At 34.6% G+C, this 16,838-nt stretch overlaps 7 protein-coding genes across 11 annotated transcripts; 4 read left to right on the plus strand and 3 right to left on the minus strand.

Annotated features, from left to right (window-relative positions):
- The first annotated feature begins 185 nt into the window (after window positions 1-185).
- Window positions 186-2,582, plus strand: LOC126762757 (BTB/POZ domain-containing protein 10). The gene is made up of 5 exons (XM_050479768.1): window positions 186-825; window positions 892-1,373; window positions 1,623-1,820; window positions 1,881-2,198; window positions 2,266-2,582. Exons 1-5 carry the CDS (start codon window positions 653-655, stop codon window positions 2,460-2,462), a joined length of 1,368 nt encoding a protein of 455 aa, XP_050335725.1. The 5' UTR covers window positions 186-652; the 3' UTR covers window positions 2,463-2,582.
- On the minus strand, window positions 2,583-7,246 carry LOC126762755 (glycerol kinase). Its single transcript, XM_050479766.1, has 5 exons — window positions 6,586-7,246; window positions 6,419-6,520; window positions 3,264-4,156; window positions 2,965-3,202; window positions 2,583-2,905 (listed from the first exon to the last, which is right to left on the minus strand). Exons 1-5 carry the CDS (start codon window positions 6,712-6,714, stop codon window positions 2,696-2,698), a joined length of 1,572 nt encoding a protein of 523 aa, XP_050335723.1. The 5' UTR covers window positions 6,715-7,246; the 3' UTR covers window positions 2,583-2,695.
- LOC126762756 (nitrilase and fragile histidine triad fusion protein NitFhit) lies at window positions 4,666-6,347 on the plus strand. Its single transcript, XM_050479767.1, has one exon. It carries the CDS (start codon window positions 4,771-4,773, stop codon window positions 6,178-6,180), a length of 1,410 nt encoding a protein of 469 aa, XP_050335724.1. The 5' UTR covers window positions 4,666-4,770; the 3' UTR covers window positions 6,181-6,347.
- Window positions 7,247-7,482: 236 nt separating the features above from the next.
- On the plus strand, window positions 7,483-13,127 carry LOC126762751 (serine/threonine-protein kinase PRP4 homolog). 4 transcript variants are annotated; one of them, XR_007667516.1, is made up of 12 exons: window positions 7,483-7,662; window positions 7,754-8,167; window positions 8,233-9,334; window positions 9,394-9,651; window positions 9,732-9,964; window positions 10,015-10,123; window positions 10,190-10,622; window positions 10,755-10,858; window positions 10,928-11,204; window positions 12,299-12,555; window positions 12,607-12,706; window positions 12,775-13,127. XR_007667516.1 is itself a non-coding variant. In XM_050479757.1 (9 exons), exons 1-9 carry the CDS (start codon window positions 7,643-7,645, stop codon window positions 11,129-11,131), a joined length of 2,877 nt encoding a protein of 958 aa, XP_050335714.1. In that variant the 5' UTR covers window positions 7,483-7,642; the 3' UTR covers window positions 11,132-11,729. The 4 variants fall into 4 exon arrangements, 1 of the variants encoding a protein (XP_050335714.1); XR_007667515.1 differs by having other exon boundaries at window positions 12,636-12,706; XR_007667514.1 differs by having other exon boundaries at window positions 12,299-12,397; window positions 12,636-12,706.
- A 460-nt stretch (window positions 13,128-13,587) lies between these two features.
- Window positions 13,588-15,005, minus strand: LOC126762758 (uncharacterized protein C3orf38 homolog). Of its 2 annotated transcripts, none has more exons than XM_050479770.1 (3): window positions 14,936-15,005; window positions 14,559-14,787; window positions 13,588-14,497 (listed from the first exon to the last, which is right to left on the minus strand). In XM_050479770.1, the coding sequence occupies exons 2-3, from the start codon at window positions 14,686-14,688 to the stop codon at window positions 13,704-13,706; spliced, it is 924 nt and encodes a 307-aa protein (XP_050335727.1). In that variant the 5' UTR covers window positions 14,689-14,787; window positions 14,936-15,005; the 3' UTR covers window positions 13,588-13,703. The 2 variants fall into 2 exon arrangements, with proteins under 2 accessions (XP_050335727.1, XP_050335726.1); XM_050479769.1 differs by having other exon boundaries at window positions 14,559-14,860; window positions 14,936-15,002.
- A 30-nt stretch (window positions 15,006-15,035) lies between these two features.
- LOC126762759 (uncharacterized) lies at window positions 15,036-16,022 on the plus strand. The gene is made up of 2 exons (XM_050479771.1): window positions 15,036-15,461; window positions 15,523-16,022. The coding sequence occupies exons 1-2, from the start codon at window positions 15,129-15,131 to the stop codon at window positions 15,829-15,831; spliced, it is 642 nt and encodes a 213-aa protein (XP_050335728.1). The 5' UTR covers window positions 15,036-15,128; the 3' UTR covers window positions 15,832-16,022.
- Window positions 15,848-16,465, minus strand: LOC126762760 (U6 snRNA-associated Sm-like protein LSm5). Its single transcript, XM_050479772.1, has 3 exons — window positions 16,293-16,465; window positions 16,028-16,224; window positions 15,848-15,965 (listed from the first exon to the last, which is right to left on the minus strand). The coding sequence occupies exons 1-3, from the start codon at window positions 16,339-16,341 to the stop codon at window positions 15,936-15,938; spliced, it is 276 nt and encodes a 91-aa protein (XP_050335729.1). The 5' UTR covers window positions 16,342-16,465; the 3' UTR covers window positions 15,848-15,935.
- Between the last annotated feature and the right edge of the window lie 373 nt (window positions 16,466-16,838).

The raw sequence follows: 16,838 nt of genomic DNA on the forward strand, positions 1-16,838 counted from the left end.
AAATAAATAATGGCTTGTTCTTTAAATACATTTAAAATAATGAATTCAACTGATCACTTATTTTGTAGTGAAAACTTATTAGCTAAGCAAACCAATTATAATTTTGAAAACATCAGTGCTAATTGCATCTCTAGGTATATTGTGGAGGGTATTGTGATGTTGACACTTCAGTTAAATAGATTAGAATGAAAACCATGGTGAATAGTAATGTGAAAATTTCTAAAATTTTTAGCGCTTACTAGACATTTATACTATACTCGATTACGCTTTGGTAAAACTGCTCAAATTTTTACAGCCTTAAAATAATCTGCCAAATTATCAAGTACTTTCTAACAATAACCATTTTGGAGAAAAACATAACAAAATTAAAAGTTTCTTAGTCACTATAAAAACAACAAGATAAGAAAGCAAGCGAAACAAGTCACCAATATCATTAAACGCAGAAGGGGTGTGGGGTTGAATGGCTCATGTAATTTTCCAATTTCTCAAAAACAAAGGAATAGTAAGAAAGTGTTCTTGGTACATTGGACAAATCGGCGAAGATAGACGCGAGGAAAGCGGTGGAAACAACAAACGTCGGGTGACCATCGACAATTAAAAAGAGGGTTGGAGTTTAAGAAGCAATTGTAGCTTCGTCAGTCCAACGGAAACGATGTCAACAACTTCTCCAAATTCTGGAAATAGTAGTAGTAGCAACAACAACTCTACAAAAGCGACAAAACAAAGTCAACTTGACGTCGGCGACTCCTACAGTGACAGCAGTAGTATTGAAGAAAATCTTGAAGCTGAGGAACGACGTCGTAGAATTTTGAAAAATAGAAATAGGTAAAGTATTGTAAAAAAAGTATATTTTTTCTACATATTTCTTTAATTATTCATTGATTCCTGTAGGAGCAGCGGGTATTTACAACGCAACATTTGCAGTAAATCACAGCCCCATCATCAGCTGACACAGCAGAGAATCAATATGAATGCGGCAAGTGGTGCTATTCCGAAACATGACAAGACGGCCACAACAGGCGCTAGTTTATCTAATAATCCTGGTAGTGGTGCTATAATGCGTCCCGGGGATCGTATTGCATTGTTAGTGGACAATGTCCGTTTCGTCATTGAACAAGCTTTGGTAACTGCACATCCAAACACCATGTTAGGAACAATGTTCAGTTCAGGCTTTCAATTTGTCCATCCTAATGAACGCGGCGAATACGAAGTAGCTGAAGGGATTTCACACACAGTTTTCCGTGCAATTTTGGAGTACTATAAAACTGGAATAATACGCTGTCCTCCAACTGTATCTGTACCAGAACTAAAAGAGGCGTGTGATTATTTACTGATACCATTTGATGCGACCACAGTTCGATGCCAAAATTTACGTGAGTTTTTTCAAAATATATCTATATACATATACATACAAAACAGTTAAACATCAAGGAATCGATAATATATTATTATAAGATTTAGAACACCATTACTCATAAAAATCTGTACCAAATTAGTATTATTTAGTAGCATTCTTCTCTCTCCCCTCTTTCTCGTTGTTGTTTCGACTTTTTAATACGTACTTATTTCCCCTTCCCCCATATACGTTTATATGTTCGCACGCATGTATTCTCGTCTAAAAGGAGGTTTACTACATGAACTCAGCAACGAAGGTGCCCGCCAACAATTTGAAGTTTTTCTTGAAGATCTAATACTGCCCTTAATGGTTGCATCAGCTCAACGTGGTGACCGAGAATGTCATGTTGTAGTTTTATTAGACGACGACGTTGTAGACTGGGATGAAGAATTTCCTCCTCAAATGGGTGAAGAATACTGCCAAAGTAAGTAATTGAAAAATATTTGATATTTCTGTTACCAGCTTAAAATATGTATAATTCCAGCTGTGCACAGCACCGCTATGCATCGATTTTTTAAATACATTGAGAATCGTGACGTTGCCAAGCAAGTAATGAAAGACCGTGGATTAAAGAAAATACGTTGTGGAATCGAAGGATATCCAACGCACAAAGAGAAAATTCGTCGAAGACCAGGTGGTAGAGCAGAGGTAATTTACAGCTACGTACAACGTCCTTTTATACACATGTCTTGGGAGAAGGAGGAAGCAAAAAGTCGTCACGTTGACTTTCAATGTGTTAAATCAAAATCAGTAACAAATTTGGCAGAGGCTAATGCAGATCCTCCTTTAGAACTCGACGCAAGTAATATACACAATTATTAATAATAAAATGTACTCATTTAAAAGAAAACGATTCATATATAACTTAGGTGGCAATCCAATAAGGCCTCCAGAAGTGAATATTAATGCTGAGGCACGTGTACCTTTCGTTCCTGAAGTTGAAGTGGCCGGCGGTGGAGGCATTGATGCACCTGTCGCAGTAGCCGTTGACGAAGCGGCAGGTGGAGTAATAATGCTTAACGAACTTGAACAGGCCTCTGGTGGAACTATCGAAGAGTCAATCTAAATCCACATGTCCTAACACACAAAACTTAGCATTTGTGAGAACTCATTTATGATATATAGACGTATGTATTTACTCACTGATTCTTCATATGTATAACCAAATACAACTATGATATTAATATACGTTTTCTATTTACTAAAAACCGATTTTTTTTTTATTTGGATGAATTTAGAACTCAACATTTCATAAGCATGTAAATTTAAAACAGAAAAAAGTTATTCACTATCCGAAACTTAGAAGTCGAGTTTCGAAGCTTCGGTCAATGTTGAAGTATCCCAATTCATACAACGTTCCACAGCCATTTTCCACTTTTTGTAACGCATATTCCTTTCGTGATTTCCAATAGTTGGTTTAAAAGTGGTCATTTGACCTGAGCTGCCAGCAAGCGGTGCAGTGATGTCAAAGCTAGGTTTTACAACCATATAAGCCGCCAAAGCCGCTCCCTAATATAGTAAATACATTTGAAAATCTATATAAAAAAACATTTCTTCCTTAATCATACCAAAGCAGTTGTTTCTTGCATTTTAGCGCGAACCACACTAATGCCTACCAGATCGGCTTGCAATTGTAAAAATAAATTATTCGCGGTCATACCACCATCAACCATTAATTTCGTCATTGGTATGCCACAGTCTTTACGCATTGATTCTAAAATGTCTCGTACTTGAAAGCAGATAGCCTCAAGAGTAGCACGTACAATATGTTCACTGGTTGTTTCTTCACTCAAACCACAAATGACACTGAAATAAGGTGTATCCACTGCGTTTATATTATATCCAAGTATGAGTGTAGAGGACTTACCCGCGAGCCTCTTGATTCCAATATGGTGCATACAGTCCACTGAATGCCGGAACAAAATAAACATCTAAAGAGTTATCGACTTTGCTGGCCATCTCTTCAACTTGACTAACCGAATCGAATAACTCCAAATTATTTTTCATCCAATTTATGGCCGCGCCAGCAATCGCAACACTACCTTCTAATGCATACATTAGCGGAGCTCGTGGTCCCAATTGATACCCGACTGTTGTTAATAAACCATGCTTGGATTGCACCATTGATGTTCCCGTATTATAGAGAAGAAAACATCCCGTTCCATACGTGGATTTGGCAAGCCCATGGCTTAAGCATTGTTGGCCTACAAGTGCCGCCTGTTGATCTCCTAAACATGACGTAATGGGGACACCTTTTAAAATGCCAACCGTTACATCACCATAATGCTCTGCACTTGAACGTATTTGTGGTAACATAGAAAGTGGTAAGCCAAAAAACCGCAACAGATGTGGGTCCCATCTTAACGTCTCTATGTTCATTAGCATGGTACGAGAGGCATTTGTCACATCAGTTAGGTGAACCCCTCCATTAGGACCTCCTGTCAATTTATAAATCAGCCAAGTATCGACTGTCCCAACTTGACAGTTATTGGCTTCCATGGCCCTTTGAACTTCTCCAACATGGTCGCGCATCCAACGCATTTTCAACGCAGAGAAATACGGGGAAAGGGGGAGACCACATAGCGGTTTTAAATAATTGATATTACGTGATTTGTTTGGTATTGTCTCAACTAGTTCATCAACCGTACTAGATGTGCGATTATCTAGCCAAATAATGGCATTATGTAATGGTCTACCCGTCTCCCGATCCCAAACAATAGTTGATTCCCTTTGGTTAGTAATACCTATAGCAACGATGTCCTTAAAATATATAGCACGGAAGTATTTTAATGGAATTAATGCATTAAATGTACATTTTAAAGATGTATGTATCATAAGTCAAATTCATATAATAATAATAAAGAGTTTAAAGAAAAATTGGTTTGCAAAAAATATGTGTATGTATACATACATACATACATACATATTTATAGAATTGTTCGCAGTTAGAAAATTAGTGGAGTATATATGGAGGCGTCATACATACATACATACAAATATACTTCTTACAGAAAAACATTTTTAAAACATTACCACTAGCTTTTTAAAGGTATACATATGTATGTAGATATATCATTGCCTTTAAAATATTTGTGCATAATATACATTTTCTTATTACAATTAAAGTAAAATACAATTAAGTTCGAATAAATTTTTTAATTAAACTGATTCTCATCAGAATAAATATATTTTTGACTATGGAAATAAAAATAACAACCCTGGCCCAATGGTGAAACAGCACAGATGGTGAGTAACTTATTTGTCACTCAATTAATTTGACATTTTTTTCACAAATAGAAAATAAACGGAATAAGACAATAAAAGCAGAAAACACAGTATATACTGTGACCAAGTTTTGAAAAGTGGCCTTATCAATGCTTTTCTTCCAAAGACTAAAGCGATTTGTAGGTGGAACTGTTCCTTCAGACTATTTTGGCTTTGCCAATATTTCATCAAAAATGTCCTCCAACCAAGCATCCAAGGTTATTGCTATCGGGCAGATGTGTGCCTCGAACAATAAAGCTAACAATATGAAACAAGTTGAAGAATTATTTTGCAAAGCGAAAACGCAAAAAGCGACATTTTTATTTCTGCCAGAATGCTGTGATTTCGTAGGGGAACACCGAAAACAAACATTGGAGTTGTCAGAACCTTTGGAAGGTGCAACTATGGCTCAGTATAAGGAATTGGCTAAAACCAATAAAATGTGGGTATCACTGGGTGGTATTCATGAGTCTATACTCGATACAAACAATGATAAAACCGATAAAATATATAATACACATGTACTGGTTAATGATTTTGGTGAAGTTGTGAGCGTCTATCGAAAGTTACATCTATTCGATGTCGAAACAGAGGAAATGCGTTTTCGTGAATCAGATGTAGTGACACCAGGTTCCCATCTGGTATCCCCAGTCAACACTCCTATAGGTTTATTGGGCATGCAAATATGTTATGATCTACGATTTGGTGAAGCTAGTTCTATTTTACGCAAATTTGGAGCCCAAATACTCACGTATCCATCAGCATTTGCTTACTCGACGGGTAAAGCTCATTGGGAGGTATTATTACGAGCGCGTGCCATTGAAAATCAATGCTATGTTATTGCCGCAGCTCAAATTGGTGCACACAACAGTAAGCGTACCAGTTGGGGTCATGCTCTAATCGTTGACCCCTGGGGGAAGGTGTTGGCGAATTGTGAGGAAAACGATTTGACGATCGCAACAGCAGAAATTGATTTAAACAAAAATTATTTTGTACAAAAGAGCATGCCAGTAATGCGACACAAGCGTAATGATGTTTACTCACTAACTTCCTTTGGAATGGGAACAATAGATATTACTCAAGATTATAATTTTGCTAATAATATTATCAAAAAGGAAACTGTATTTTACGAAACCGAGCATTGTTTTGCATTTACTAATCTACGCTGCGTTGTAGAGGGACATGTATTGGTTTCAACAAAGCGAGTGACTCAGCGTCTGGATAGTTTGTTGTGTCACGAAATTTGTGATCTCTTCTCAACAGTTTGTAAGGTGCAAAGAATGCTTGAGAATTTTTATAAAACAACTTCTGCAACAGTCACCGTTCAGGATGGTCCCGATGCCGGTCAAACAGTACCGCATGTACATTTCCACATTCTGCCTCGCCGTCCACGGGACTTTAAGGAAAACGACCATATTTATACTAAAATGGACGATCGATGTTTGGATCAACCTGATCGCTCACTAGAGGATCGTATAATAGAAGCTCAAAAGTACCGCAGCTTCATGAATAGACAATAAACTTATATTGCTGCATCAAGCAAAGAAATAAGCTTTTGTAAAATAGGGATGGGTAATGAAATGTTGAATGTGTAAAAATTGTTATTAATTTGTATTTATCTATGTACATATATACATATATAACTAAATTAATAAAAAAATATATATATTTTCCTTAAATAATAAAAGGACTATTTGAATCATGCTAAAAAATACTAGTTTACGTGTATAGTAAATATATATGTATATTGATATTTACCTCAACCGAACCTCCTAGTTTCTGGAGTTTCTTTACGGCTTCCTCAATGCACTCAATTACCACATTATATATAACAATAGGATCTTGTTCCACCCATCCTTCCTACAAAAATTGTTAATAATTTACTTATATTGTAAATATGCATTTTTAAATATTTTAATCCAAACCTGCGGATAAATAGATGGTACGGGAATTTGGTGATAACAAACGACATTGTTGGTACCGGCTCGAAAAATCATAAAACGGGCTGATGTTGTTCCTTCATCAATGGATCCCACTAATTTTCCAAGAGACATATTATTCAAATTTATTTTTCTGTTGACAAAAAAGGCGACTTCTTTATTTTCGTGCTGTGTGGTTTTTGATGTTTCCACCGTTGAACTTTGATATTTACGCCGATAATAGCAGATTGATATTACTTTTATTGAAAAGTTCTTGACAACAGATATCCCAGTATGAAAGAATTTGTATAATCTGCGTAAACATATGTATAAACAAGCTTTTTACCAAAAGTTATTAATTATTTATTTGCTATTTTTCACTGTTATCGTTGTTTATCTTTTTCCGGTTTTGCATAAATTTATGACATAAGAAACTGATAAGAATTCAACACGGTCGCATTTATAAGCATTGTACTGCAAAATTACTCAACGTGCATGTATGTGTATTATAAAATAATATATTATGATTGTGTTTTATTTGTTTACTTTTGTATGAACTCTTCAATATTCTGACATTTTATTATGTTTTTAATACCCCGGACCTTACAGAGTCAAGATGATGTCAATTTCTTCTTTCAAATTATATTATTAATTTATATCAAGAATTTTAAGTGGTTTCCATGATGACGACGCCTTGAAACTATTATCGATTAGCAAGTTGCTTGTAGGTCACATCACAGCTTTCAATTTCCGTCAATTTTTACAAATAGTTCGTGTGATTAATTTGAAAGCAAGTTCCTGAACATGTAACAGCAGTGAAAGTGCTTGCTGTGAAAAGTTTTATTCTTGTTAAAATAGTACCCTGTATTTCTGGTTTCAATCGCAGCTAAGTTCGCTTAAAGCATTGCAATATTTTATTAGCAAATATTGGTATGGAAAAATATCATTTTACAAAAAATTGTGGAATTTATTTACATAGCGTGCAAAGACATTATTTATATTGACAAAAGCCAATTGGCTAGCTAAATTTTTAGGTGATTCCATAAACAAATACATATATACCATGTCTAGCGAAGATCAAAGGTAAATAGTTATGGAAAATACATTTGAGGTTATGACTCCTCCGTGTTTAATATAACAAAAGTGTGTATATTGAAAAATTTTCACTTCACAGTTATGACTCTAGTGATTCAACCATGGAAAAACGTTTTAAATATGCTTCGGGTTCACACAAAAAATCTAAAAAGGAAAAGAAACATAGAAAAACCAGTAAAAGTGAGAAATCTCATAGGAAGCACAAGAAGTCAAAGAAAAGACACCACAAACACAGCGAGTCGTCAGTTTCTGAAGATACCGGTGACAAACACCGTAGTGGCGCTCTTAATGAAAAGTTCACAGAAATAATGCACAAAGTCAGCAAAGATGTCAATCCACGAGGTGATCAACAAGCAAATGGAGGTGGGTTCAGCATAACAAAGACAAATCTTCAAACTGACCCCGGAAGTCTGGTAGAGGAGATTACCAAGACAATTCAAAATAATATTTATCCTACTATGGAAGTAGCATCATCCGGCAGTGAAAGTGAAATGTAAGTTAGGTGTCTTTAATGTCAAGATATATGTGTTATTGACATTCTTATTTCGCTGAATACAGTCAAAATGATGTAGCTAGTCCAGATGTTGCTATCATAGAAGACGAACTCAATCTCGAAGAATTAATGAAACAGAAGGCTTTACTTCAAGCTCGTTTAGGTGCATATTTATCAGAGTCCGATAGTGAAGATAGTCCCCCCAATGAAGTTCCAATCATAAACCGCAGTATTTACAAAGAAACAGCAGAGGAAACTGCATGCGATGAAAAAATTAATACTAACAGCAAACAGGCAGTCAAAACGCGTTCATTGTCAGCTTCATCGTCAATCAGTAAAAATGTTATTAGTAAACACAGTAAAAAATATATTTCAAATGAACCTGATGTTATATTATTGGATGATTCTAGCGGAGGACATCATACTCCTGAATCTAAGCGCAAATCATCTCGTCCTTATGTCGATAGTAAAGATGAGCGTATGCCATCACCTCGCAGGAAGTCGTTAGGTGACCATTACCAACATCGTCATGCTCACCAGGAGTTTCAGGAAACGCGTGGACCTAGTTCACGAGATCGACATCCACACACCGGCAAACGGAGCCGCAGTCGATCGTTGCGTAGAGAATCGGAGACAAATATTCATCGACGTCGTGACGACAGCCACAACCGTGGCCGGCATCGGCGTGATATACATGATCAAAACAGAAACAAAGAAGATCTTCGACTTGAAATAAATCGCGATAAACAACGCGAACGTGAAAATAGCCGTGACCGTGATCGCCGTGGGCGAGATGATCGAATTAGGCAGCAAGAGCGTAGTGGTGGAGATTGTTACGGTAACTCTCGTGGCCGAGAGCGTGAACGTGATCGAGACCATAGAATGCGTTCCCATAGCCGCAGTAAATTTGAATCGGATCGGCGACGGGTGGAACGAGAGCGTCAACGCGATGGAAAATCCGAACGAGACAGCTGGAGAGGTGAAGATCGTGGTCGAGAACGTGACAAGGATCGCTACCGTGGATCGCTCAGTGAAGGTCAAAAAGCTGAAATCAAAGACACAAGTAGTGATGACGGCGACAATTTAGATATTGACATTAACGAGGATGAAGACGAAGAGGAAAAAATTATAGAGATGAGAAGAAAGCAGCGCGAAGAGTTGTTAAAGGTAATATACTGCGTTTATAATGTATTAAAGCATATAAAGATATTTTTTTGTATTACCAGAAACTTGGTGGTAAAAAGGAGGCATCACCACCAAAAAATTTCACACATTCTCAAAGGGATTGCAGTCCACCTATCAAATATGATTTAGAAGACCCTGCGCCGTTGATACAAAACGCTCCAACAAAGGGTTCAGTTGAAGAGCCCAGCCATGCGGAGGATAAGGACATGGATGAAGATAAAAAAATAAAAAATTCTACAAAAGAAAAACGGCCCGAGTGGGATATGTTTGCAGATCAAGATGTGGATTCTAATTTCGATGTGAGTCGATTGCTTGTAACTGTCTTCATTTCAGCTTAAATCAATTGAAGTTTTCATTAAAAAAAAATTTTTTTGTTCAGTCTCCTAATACAATAGTATTAAATAAAACACAAATTGAAAATCCTGCATTGACTGACAATTGGGACGATGCCGAAGGATACTATCGTGTGCGCATTGGAGAAATTCTCGACAACCGTTATGTCGTTAGTGGGTACACTGGACAAGGTGTATTCAGTAACGTAGTAAGAGCTCGTGATCAAGCGCGTGGAAATGCCAACGTGGCTGTAAAAATTATACGTAATAACGAAATAATGTAAGAAAATATATAATTTTAAATTCCTTTTATGAAACCAATTATTTTAGGCACAAAACTGGTCTGCGTGAATTGGAGATTCTGAAGAAGTTAAATGATGCTGATCCAGAAGATAGATTTCATTGCTTACGACTTTTCCGACATTTTTTTCACAAACAGGTTAGAATCAATCGCGTACATTAAAAAAAAATTATAATTAGTAATAATTTTTGTCCTTCAATTTAGCATCTATGTATGGTATTTGAACCACTATCTATGAACCTGCGAGAAGTGCTTAAAAAATATGGCAAAAATGTAGGTTTACACATCAAAGCGGTGCGGAGCTATACCCAACAATTGTTTTTGGCTCTTAAGCTGCTCAAAAAGACGGGCATACTCCATGCAGATATTAAGCCCGACAACATTTTAGTGAATGAGAATAATTTGTGTTTGAAGCTTTGTGATTTTGGTTCTGCATCAACTATTAACGACAACGAAATTACACCATATTTGATATCGCGCTTTTATCGTGCACCAGAAATAATATTGGGCATTACATATGACTATGGTATTGACATGTGGTCCGCGGGTTGTACAATATATGAGTTATACACGGGTAAAATACTCTTTAGTGGAAAGAGTAACAACCAAATGCTGAAATTTTTCATGGACTTAAAAGGTAATACCATTAAGAAATTTCTTTCCATCAGGCTTGCAAATAATGCATTAATTTAATTTTATAAATCAAGCGACACGTTCCACAAATAATTGTCAAAAAAGCAATAAATATTTTCTCAATTTCTCATTCCAGGGAAAATACCAAATCGAATTATTCGCAAGGGTCAATTCAAAGACCAACATTTTGATCAGAGCTGCAACTTCCTTTATCATGAAATTGACAAAATCACAGAACGGGTAATTATTTTATTAGTATACGTAAATGAATTGTTTTATTTACTTTAGTAAAAAAATTATTATTTGTAGGAAAAAATCGTTGTTATGCCTGTAATAAAAGCTACCCGAAATTTGCAACAAGAACTTATTGCTGACCAGAATTTACCAGATGATCAACAACGTAAAGTAACGCAACTAAAAGATCTATTGGATAATATGTTTGCACTTGATCCATCGAAACGGATTTCCTTGAATCAAGCACTCACACATCCTTTCATTCAAGAAAAGATGTAGGCGGCGTTTTAAATAGTAACGGTTTTGATGCTATTTGAACCGATATGCGAAATAATAACGGACGCCACACAATGTAATTCTTTCCTCATATGCTGCTAGTAATGTATTTTATACATGCTGGCAGTTTTAGTGTTTATAAATTAAGTATTATACAATTATTTATACACAATTTATATGATACATCTTCTACAAATGTTTAATGTACACAAGTGTAGTGTACACGCAGGTATTAGAGAAGGATGACAGAACTGAACACATTGAGTTGCCGTTTAATATTAATTTAGTTTCATTTTGAAATCTCGGCTAGTTTGAGAAGTTATTAAGAATTATTTTTGCCAAAGTACAAAACCAATAGATTCTGTCAGCTCATGTCAACTAGTAGAGTTCTAAGTTTGTCCTACATAATATAACCTGCACTGTTATATAAATTGGAATGTAAATCGAATTGAAATCAATAATTTAATTTGATTAATGTGTCTAAACATCATGATAATATGAAAATCCAGGAGTTTTAGTATCATATTAAACGGTCTTAGTTAATATTTCAAATATTGCAAGATGTTTTAATTTTTATTAAAGTCAACTTATGCATATAATATTCGACAATATTTTGATTTACCATGCATTACAATTAATTTACTTTTTTATAAAACCAGCATCACTATTCGAATTTCTTCTTTTCTTTTAAAAATCGCATATGAAACATTAAAATTAACATTAATTTCTTAAAAGTTGTAATAAGAAATGTTTATTTTTACATATGGAAACTATCCATGGAATGAAAAATAATCGAAATACATATGTGCAAAAATATTGCACAATGTACGTAAAAGTAAAATGGTTCTATTCCAGTTTTGACTGAAACATGTTCATAAGTGGAGGAGTTTTTAAAAATTAGTTGATTTTTTTTCTTTGTCGTACTATTAGTGATATCTAAATATATACATATATATATAATGTATAAATCAAATTTGTATATAATTTAAATTTTGTTTTCCTTTCGAAAACAATGCTCAATTTTAACTTAAAAAAGGATCAAAGTGTTCTCAAAAATAACAAAATCGTACATAAAAACATGTATAGATTGAGGTTCTCCCGCATGTATTAATACCAGTACTATAATTTATTTATGTCCAAACAATGCTATAGTATTTAATTTAATTTCAGAATTGGTCGCTGTGCAACGCATAAGCGCAGGCGTGCTGATGCCTATTACCACATTTTGCGACGAACGAGAGTACAGCATGTTTTATGTTAATTGCGCTGGTAATAATAATTTGGGATTGAAGCTATACTTATTTTGATAAAATGAACCTAAATTAAAATTTCGTAAAAATCTCCATTTCGGAGCAGCGTGAGAATCGATTTGCTTGCACGGATCACATCCCAAATCATTTTCGACGCCATGTGATTGCAATGGAGATGTAAACGAAATTATGAACTTTAAAAAATGTACACTACATTTTTATCTAAAGCAAATTTTGTTTTTCTCTTAATTTTTCAGAAGGCTGTTATACAGCGATGTTAAATGCTTTAACTAAAGTCTGTGTAAAAATTAAATTTATTTCATCGGCAGTAAGTTTATCATTTTGTAAGGTCAAACGAAACCAAATTGTTTTAAGAAATTATTTAAATTTTTTAAGGAAAGGGAAGGATACATTGCCTTTTTCAAAAAACCTAACTGCTGAGCTCGTACGTTTGGAGGAGCTGAGGAATTGGATTGAATGAAAACTGCAAGATAAAGTTCAGAAATTAAGGTAATTTGTTGGTCAAGAAAAGCGATGAAAATATTTTATAATTGTTTTTATGTAACGTTAACTTCGGCTGCACTGAAGCTAGAGAAACCTTCACATATAAAAAAATTCCATAGAAGATTAGATACTAAATTTCGATCGATCAGTTTGTATGACAGCTAAATGGTCCGATTTGAATAATTTCCTCGGAGACTGTACCGTTGCCTTAAACAATATTCCAAAATAAATTTCGTGAAGCCAAATTTTAAAGTAAAAAAGTTTTTCATACAAGAACATGATATTGATGGTTCAGTTTATATAACAGCTATATGCTATAGTGTTCGATATCCCCGGTTCCAGCAAATGAGCACCTTCTTGGGAATAAAAGATGTGTGCTAGATTTCACATAGATATCTCAGACGGAGGTGCATGGCTATATATTTTATAAGGTCTTCAACGTTTCTTTCTGAGTTTGCCTTAGTGACAAACTTAATGTACACAGTTCCGGGTAAAAACGTGTATAATCGAGTTCTGCATCCAGAAATCAGCAAATACTTCGCGTTATAAAGCTAAAATTACGAGCTGCCTTGTAATTTTAATTCATTAACTCTTAGATAAAAAGTGTTTTTATTTTCTAGACATAAATCCTGCAATACACTTATTTCAATCAATACTTTTATATAGTCTTCGCTTTTCTTGCCTCCGACAGTATAACTTTCGAAATATTTTTTAACAACTTTATTTAAACAAATAAATACAAATGAAATCAGACTATTTTAATAAATATACCTAGTAATTCCAAATAAATAATTATAATAGTGATGTTATATGTATATATCCTACGTAATTTCACCTTCCGGTATCGGCAAGCAAAGTGCTTCTTTGAGTGTTTCACTTTCGCATAAGCTAGGCATTGATGCGGCTATCTGACTGCGTAAAATGCATTGCATTGTTTTCACTTTCCAATTGTTCTCAGCAAATGGATCACGTAGCAGTCCAAATGTACATTCAAATACCCCAACGCAATTCTGTTCAGTGTGAAGCGTACCACATGCCAGTACCAACACTAAGCCATGCACATTCATTCGTCCTTGAACGCCAGCATGTGTAAGATTCGGATTGAAGAAGAAACCAAATTGTTCTTTTGATTTTAGAAGATTTGAAATAACTTCGCTATCACCAGCAGCTTCGTAATCATTAATTTGATCCGTAGCAGCTATACGCAGTTGGAGCGTTGCATCTGTCCAAAAATCTTCGACTTTTAATTCTTTTGTATTAAGATTGTTAAAAAACCATTCTGTAAATTTGCGAGCTAGCAAGTGAATGGGGTAAGGAGCCTCTTTATTATTACAGTCGTTAACTGTGGAATCGACCTGACTGAAAAAAGATTTTTCTTGTGATGAAGTCGTTTGATTGTGAACACTATCATTATTATGAGTTATGTGTTCATTTTTGGTTTGGAAAGTATTCCAATATTCTATAATTTTTGTAATTAATGCGCCCTTGGTGAAGTCTGCATTAACTTGAATTTTTCTGTGATGTAGATATTTAAATAGCATTTCTCGAGTTATGGCTCGTTTGTTCAGCAAGGTTAGAGTATCGCCAATTTGTATATATGCATAGTCAAGTGCTTCTGTAGAAGAAAAGTGATTAGGGATTTACTAAATTATGACTAATTTGTTTATGTACTACACCTTGCGCTGTTGCAACGTCGCATATATTTTTTGTGACTGATCTCGCCACTTGTAATAATGCAGGTACATTCTGCTCCTCGCTTACTAAAAAGTCTACAATACCCAATTTTTCCCGCTCGGTGATTGGCATGACTCTTTTTTTCTAAAATTGATATTTGTCCTTATTTTATCCACAACATTATGACAAAAATGTAAACAACTGAATCCGCTGTTTCCTAACTAACCAGAGCTGCATGAAATATAGTAAAAATATTGCGCCGTAATGTTAGACGAGTGAATTTTTTCGTAAATCCTAACAACTACTGTAAATTAAAATAAAAAAAAGAAAATCTTAATAATATTAATGTAATAATGTTAACAGTTAAAATATAACAAACTTTTATTTTAACAACGTATAATTAACCACACAATTGTAGTCATATTTTACATCACTATCGGTAACATTTTATTGTTTGACAGTTGTTACTGTCAATTTAATTGAAGCAGTCTTCAATTTAGTTTGTGCAACTTTTGGTTAAGAATAGAATTTTTTATTGAGATTATCATTGTGCAATAAATAAATTTGAATAAATGAAAATGCGTTTAGTTGAGAAAAACGAAGAACGAGCTTTTATCATCGATTGTCTTAAAGTATACAAGTCTCTTCCAGCGTTATGGGACGCCAAATCGCCGGAATACCGCAAGAAAGATAAAAAGAATGAAGCTTATGAGATTTTAGTTCGTAAATTTCGAGAGAAGTATACAAACATAAATCGGAAAGATGTGACCAAAAAAATTAATACGCTGCGAACCAATTTTCGCAAAGAAGTAAAACGTCTTTCACAAGAAAGACGTGATGTGTCCAAATTATGGTACTTTGACGACATGAAATTTCTAATAGACCATATAGAAATGAAAGAAGAGGTAAGCTACCAACAATATCTGTATAAAACAAAGCTACATTTAAATATGTATATTTTAATAGAATTTCCATATTGTGTACGAAGACGGCGAACCGTTAAATATAGAAATCATTGATGAATCATCTACACTTCCCGACAAAAGTATTAAACTAAATAAAAGTGAATATGGAATGCAGTCGAGCGCTGCGAACATTTCTCATACTGGATCATTAGGCGAGTATGAACTTAAGTTGGCCGAGACTTGGGCTATGGAACTGCAAAAGATGACGCCCGAACAACAGATTTACGCTAAGAAAGCCATTAATGATATAATTTATGAAGGCCAGCTAGGAAACTTATACCGAGATTGTGTACAAATTTACCCGCCATGAATAAGAATGATAAAACTTGTATAACTTTGAGTTGTATTCAATAGTCCTTAATACTAAAGTTAAAACTCTAAAATATATTTGTAAATTTTCCACCACTCGTTATTTCATTCCGGTATATCCCCGCCGGGAACTAACTATAAAAGAAAATATGTAATATTATATAGAAATAAAAGCAGAGAAAATTGAAAGTATTTGCCATTGTTATGTTGTTGCCATTGAGCAGAATTTGGTCGAGTTTAGTGATACGCCTTCCTTCTGGCGTGTTTTCGTATTCCGTCACATCATCCAATAACATATTTACGAAATCATCGAATCCCAATAACGTACCCACCATCTCTTTATCGTTCTTCATTATAATGTGAATCCGAGATCCAATACATTTGTCCACAAGTTCTGCGTAAGCAATGAAAATTAGTTAGGGTTGCTACGATTTGTTGAACGTATGAATATGAGATACTAACCAAGTGGTAATAAAGTTGACACATTTGAAGGTGGTGGTACGGCAGTCATATTTCACTTATTTTATTTATTAAATAAATTTTACAAAATTACTGGTGAAAACTAAAAGACAAAGCAAATATCTGTGTTCTTCTAGCAGCTGTAACAATTGTCACATTTCATGCCGGTAGTGTAGGGTTGCCTACTACAATTCAGACATTTAAAGTATTTGTTTATGAATGAGAGTAATCGGCTAACGATCAAATTATAAAGTAGTAATTTAATAGGTTTTTGATATTAAACTTTTTAGCGTATTAAAAATGTTGCACTTATTTCATTCAAATACTACTTTTTTGTTTAAATAATTATTGAATAAATCTATCTAGCATAAACAGCTGCTTATCGATTGCTTTGTTTATTGTTCTCACCCGATACATGGCGCCTGCGCATAGGCTAACATTTTCCAACTGCAACATGTGCGCTATAAAATCAGTTGTTCAAATGCACTGCAATCAGTATACAAAAATTCATACAGACATAAAATTGAAATGCATATAATATATATGTGT

Source organism: Bactrocera neohumeralis, chromosome 6 (genome assembly GCF_024586455.1).
Source record: "Bactrocera neohumeralis isolate Rockhampton chromosome 6, APGP_CSIRO_Bneo_wtdbg2-racon-allhic-juicebox.fasta_v2, whole genome shotgun sequence".
NCBI lineage: Eukaryota > Metazoa > Arthropoda > Insecta > Diptera > Tephritidae > Bactrocera > Bactrocera neohumeralis.

Coding starts and splice junctions, on each gene's coding strand:
- LOC126762757 (XM_050479768.1), top strand. CDS start 653: ATGTCAACAACTTCTCCAAATTCTGGAAATAGTAGTAGTAGCAACAAC. Junction 826..891: donor ATTTTGAAAAATAGAAATAG/GTAAAGTATTGT, acceptor TGATTCCTGTAG/GAGCAGCGGGTATTTACAAC. Junction 2,199..2,265: donor TCCTTTAGAACTCGACGCAA/GTAATATACACA, acceptor TATATAACTTAG/GTGGCAATCCAATAAGGCCT.
- LOC126762756 (XM_050479767.1), top strand. CDS start 4,771: ATGCTTTTCTTCCAAAGACTAAAGCGATTTGTAGGTGGAACTGTTCCT.
- LOC126762755 (XM_050479766.1), bottom strand. CDS start 6,714: ATGTCTCTTGGAAAATTAGTGGGATCCATTGATGAAGGAACAACATCA. Junction 4,157..6,418: donor AACTAGGAGGTTCGGTTGAG/GTAAATATCAAT, acceptor ATATATTTTAAG/GACATCGTTGCTATAGGTAT. Junction 2,906..2,964: donor TGCAAGAAACAACTGCTTTG/GTATGATTAAGG, acceptor TTACTATATTAG/GGAGCGGCTTTGGCGGCTTA.
- LOC126762751 (XM_050479757.1), top strand. CDS start 7,643: ATGTCTAGCGAAGATCAAAG. Junction 9,652..9,731: donor ATGTGGATTCTAATTTCGAT/GTGAGTCGATTG, acceptor TTTTTTGTTCAG/TCTCCTAATACAATAGTATT. Junction 10,124..10,189: donor GACATTTTTTTCACAAACAG/GTTAGAATCAAT, acceptor CCTTCAATTTAG/CATCTATGTATGGTATTTGA.
- LOC126762758 (XM_050479770.1), bottom strand. CDS start 14,688: ATGCCAATCACCGAGCGGGAAAAATTGGGTATTGTAGACTTTTTAGTA. Junction 14,498..14,558: donor CGACGTTGCAACAGCGCAAG/GTGTAGTACATA, acceptor TTTCTTCTACAG/AAGCACTTGACTATGCATAT.
- LOC126762759 (XM_050479771.1), top strand. CDS start 15,129: ATGAAAATGCGTTTAGTTGAGAAAAACGAAGAACGAGCTTTTATCATC. Junction 15,462..15,522: donor ATATAGAAATGAAAGAAGAG/GTAAGCTACCAA, acceptor ATATTTTAATAG/AATTTCCATATTGTGTACGA.
- LOC126762760 (XM_050479772.1), bottom strand. CDS start 16,341: ATGACTGCCGTACCACCACCTTCAAATGTGTCAACTTTATTACCACTT. Junction 16,225..16,292: donor GTCAACTTTATTACCACTTG/GTTAGTATCTCA, acceptor TTGCTTACGCAG/AACTTGTGGACAAATGTATT. Junction 15,966..16,027: donor ATGGCAACAACATAACAATG/GCAAATACTTTC, acceptor TTTCTTTTATAG/TTAGTTCCCGGCGGGGATAT.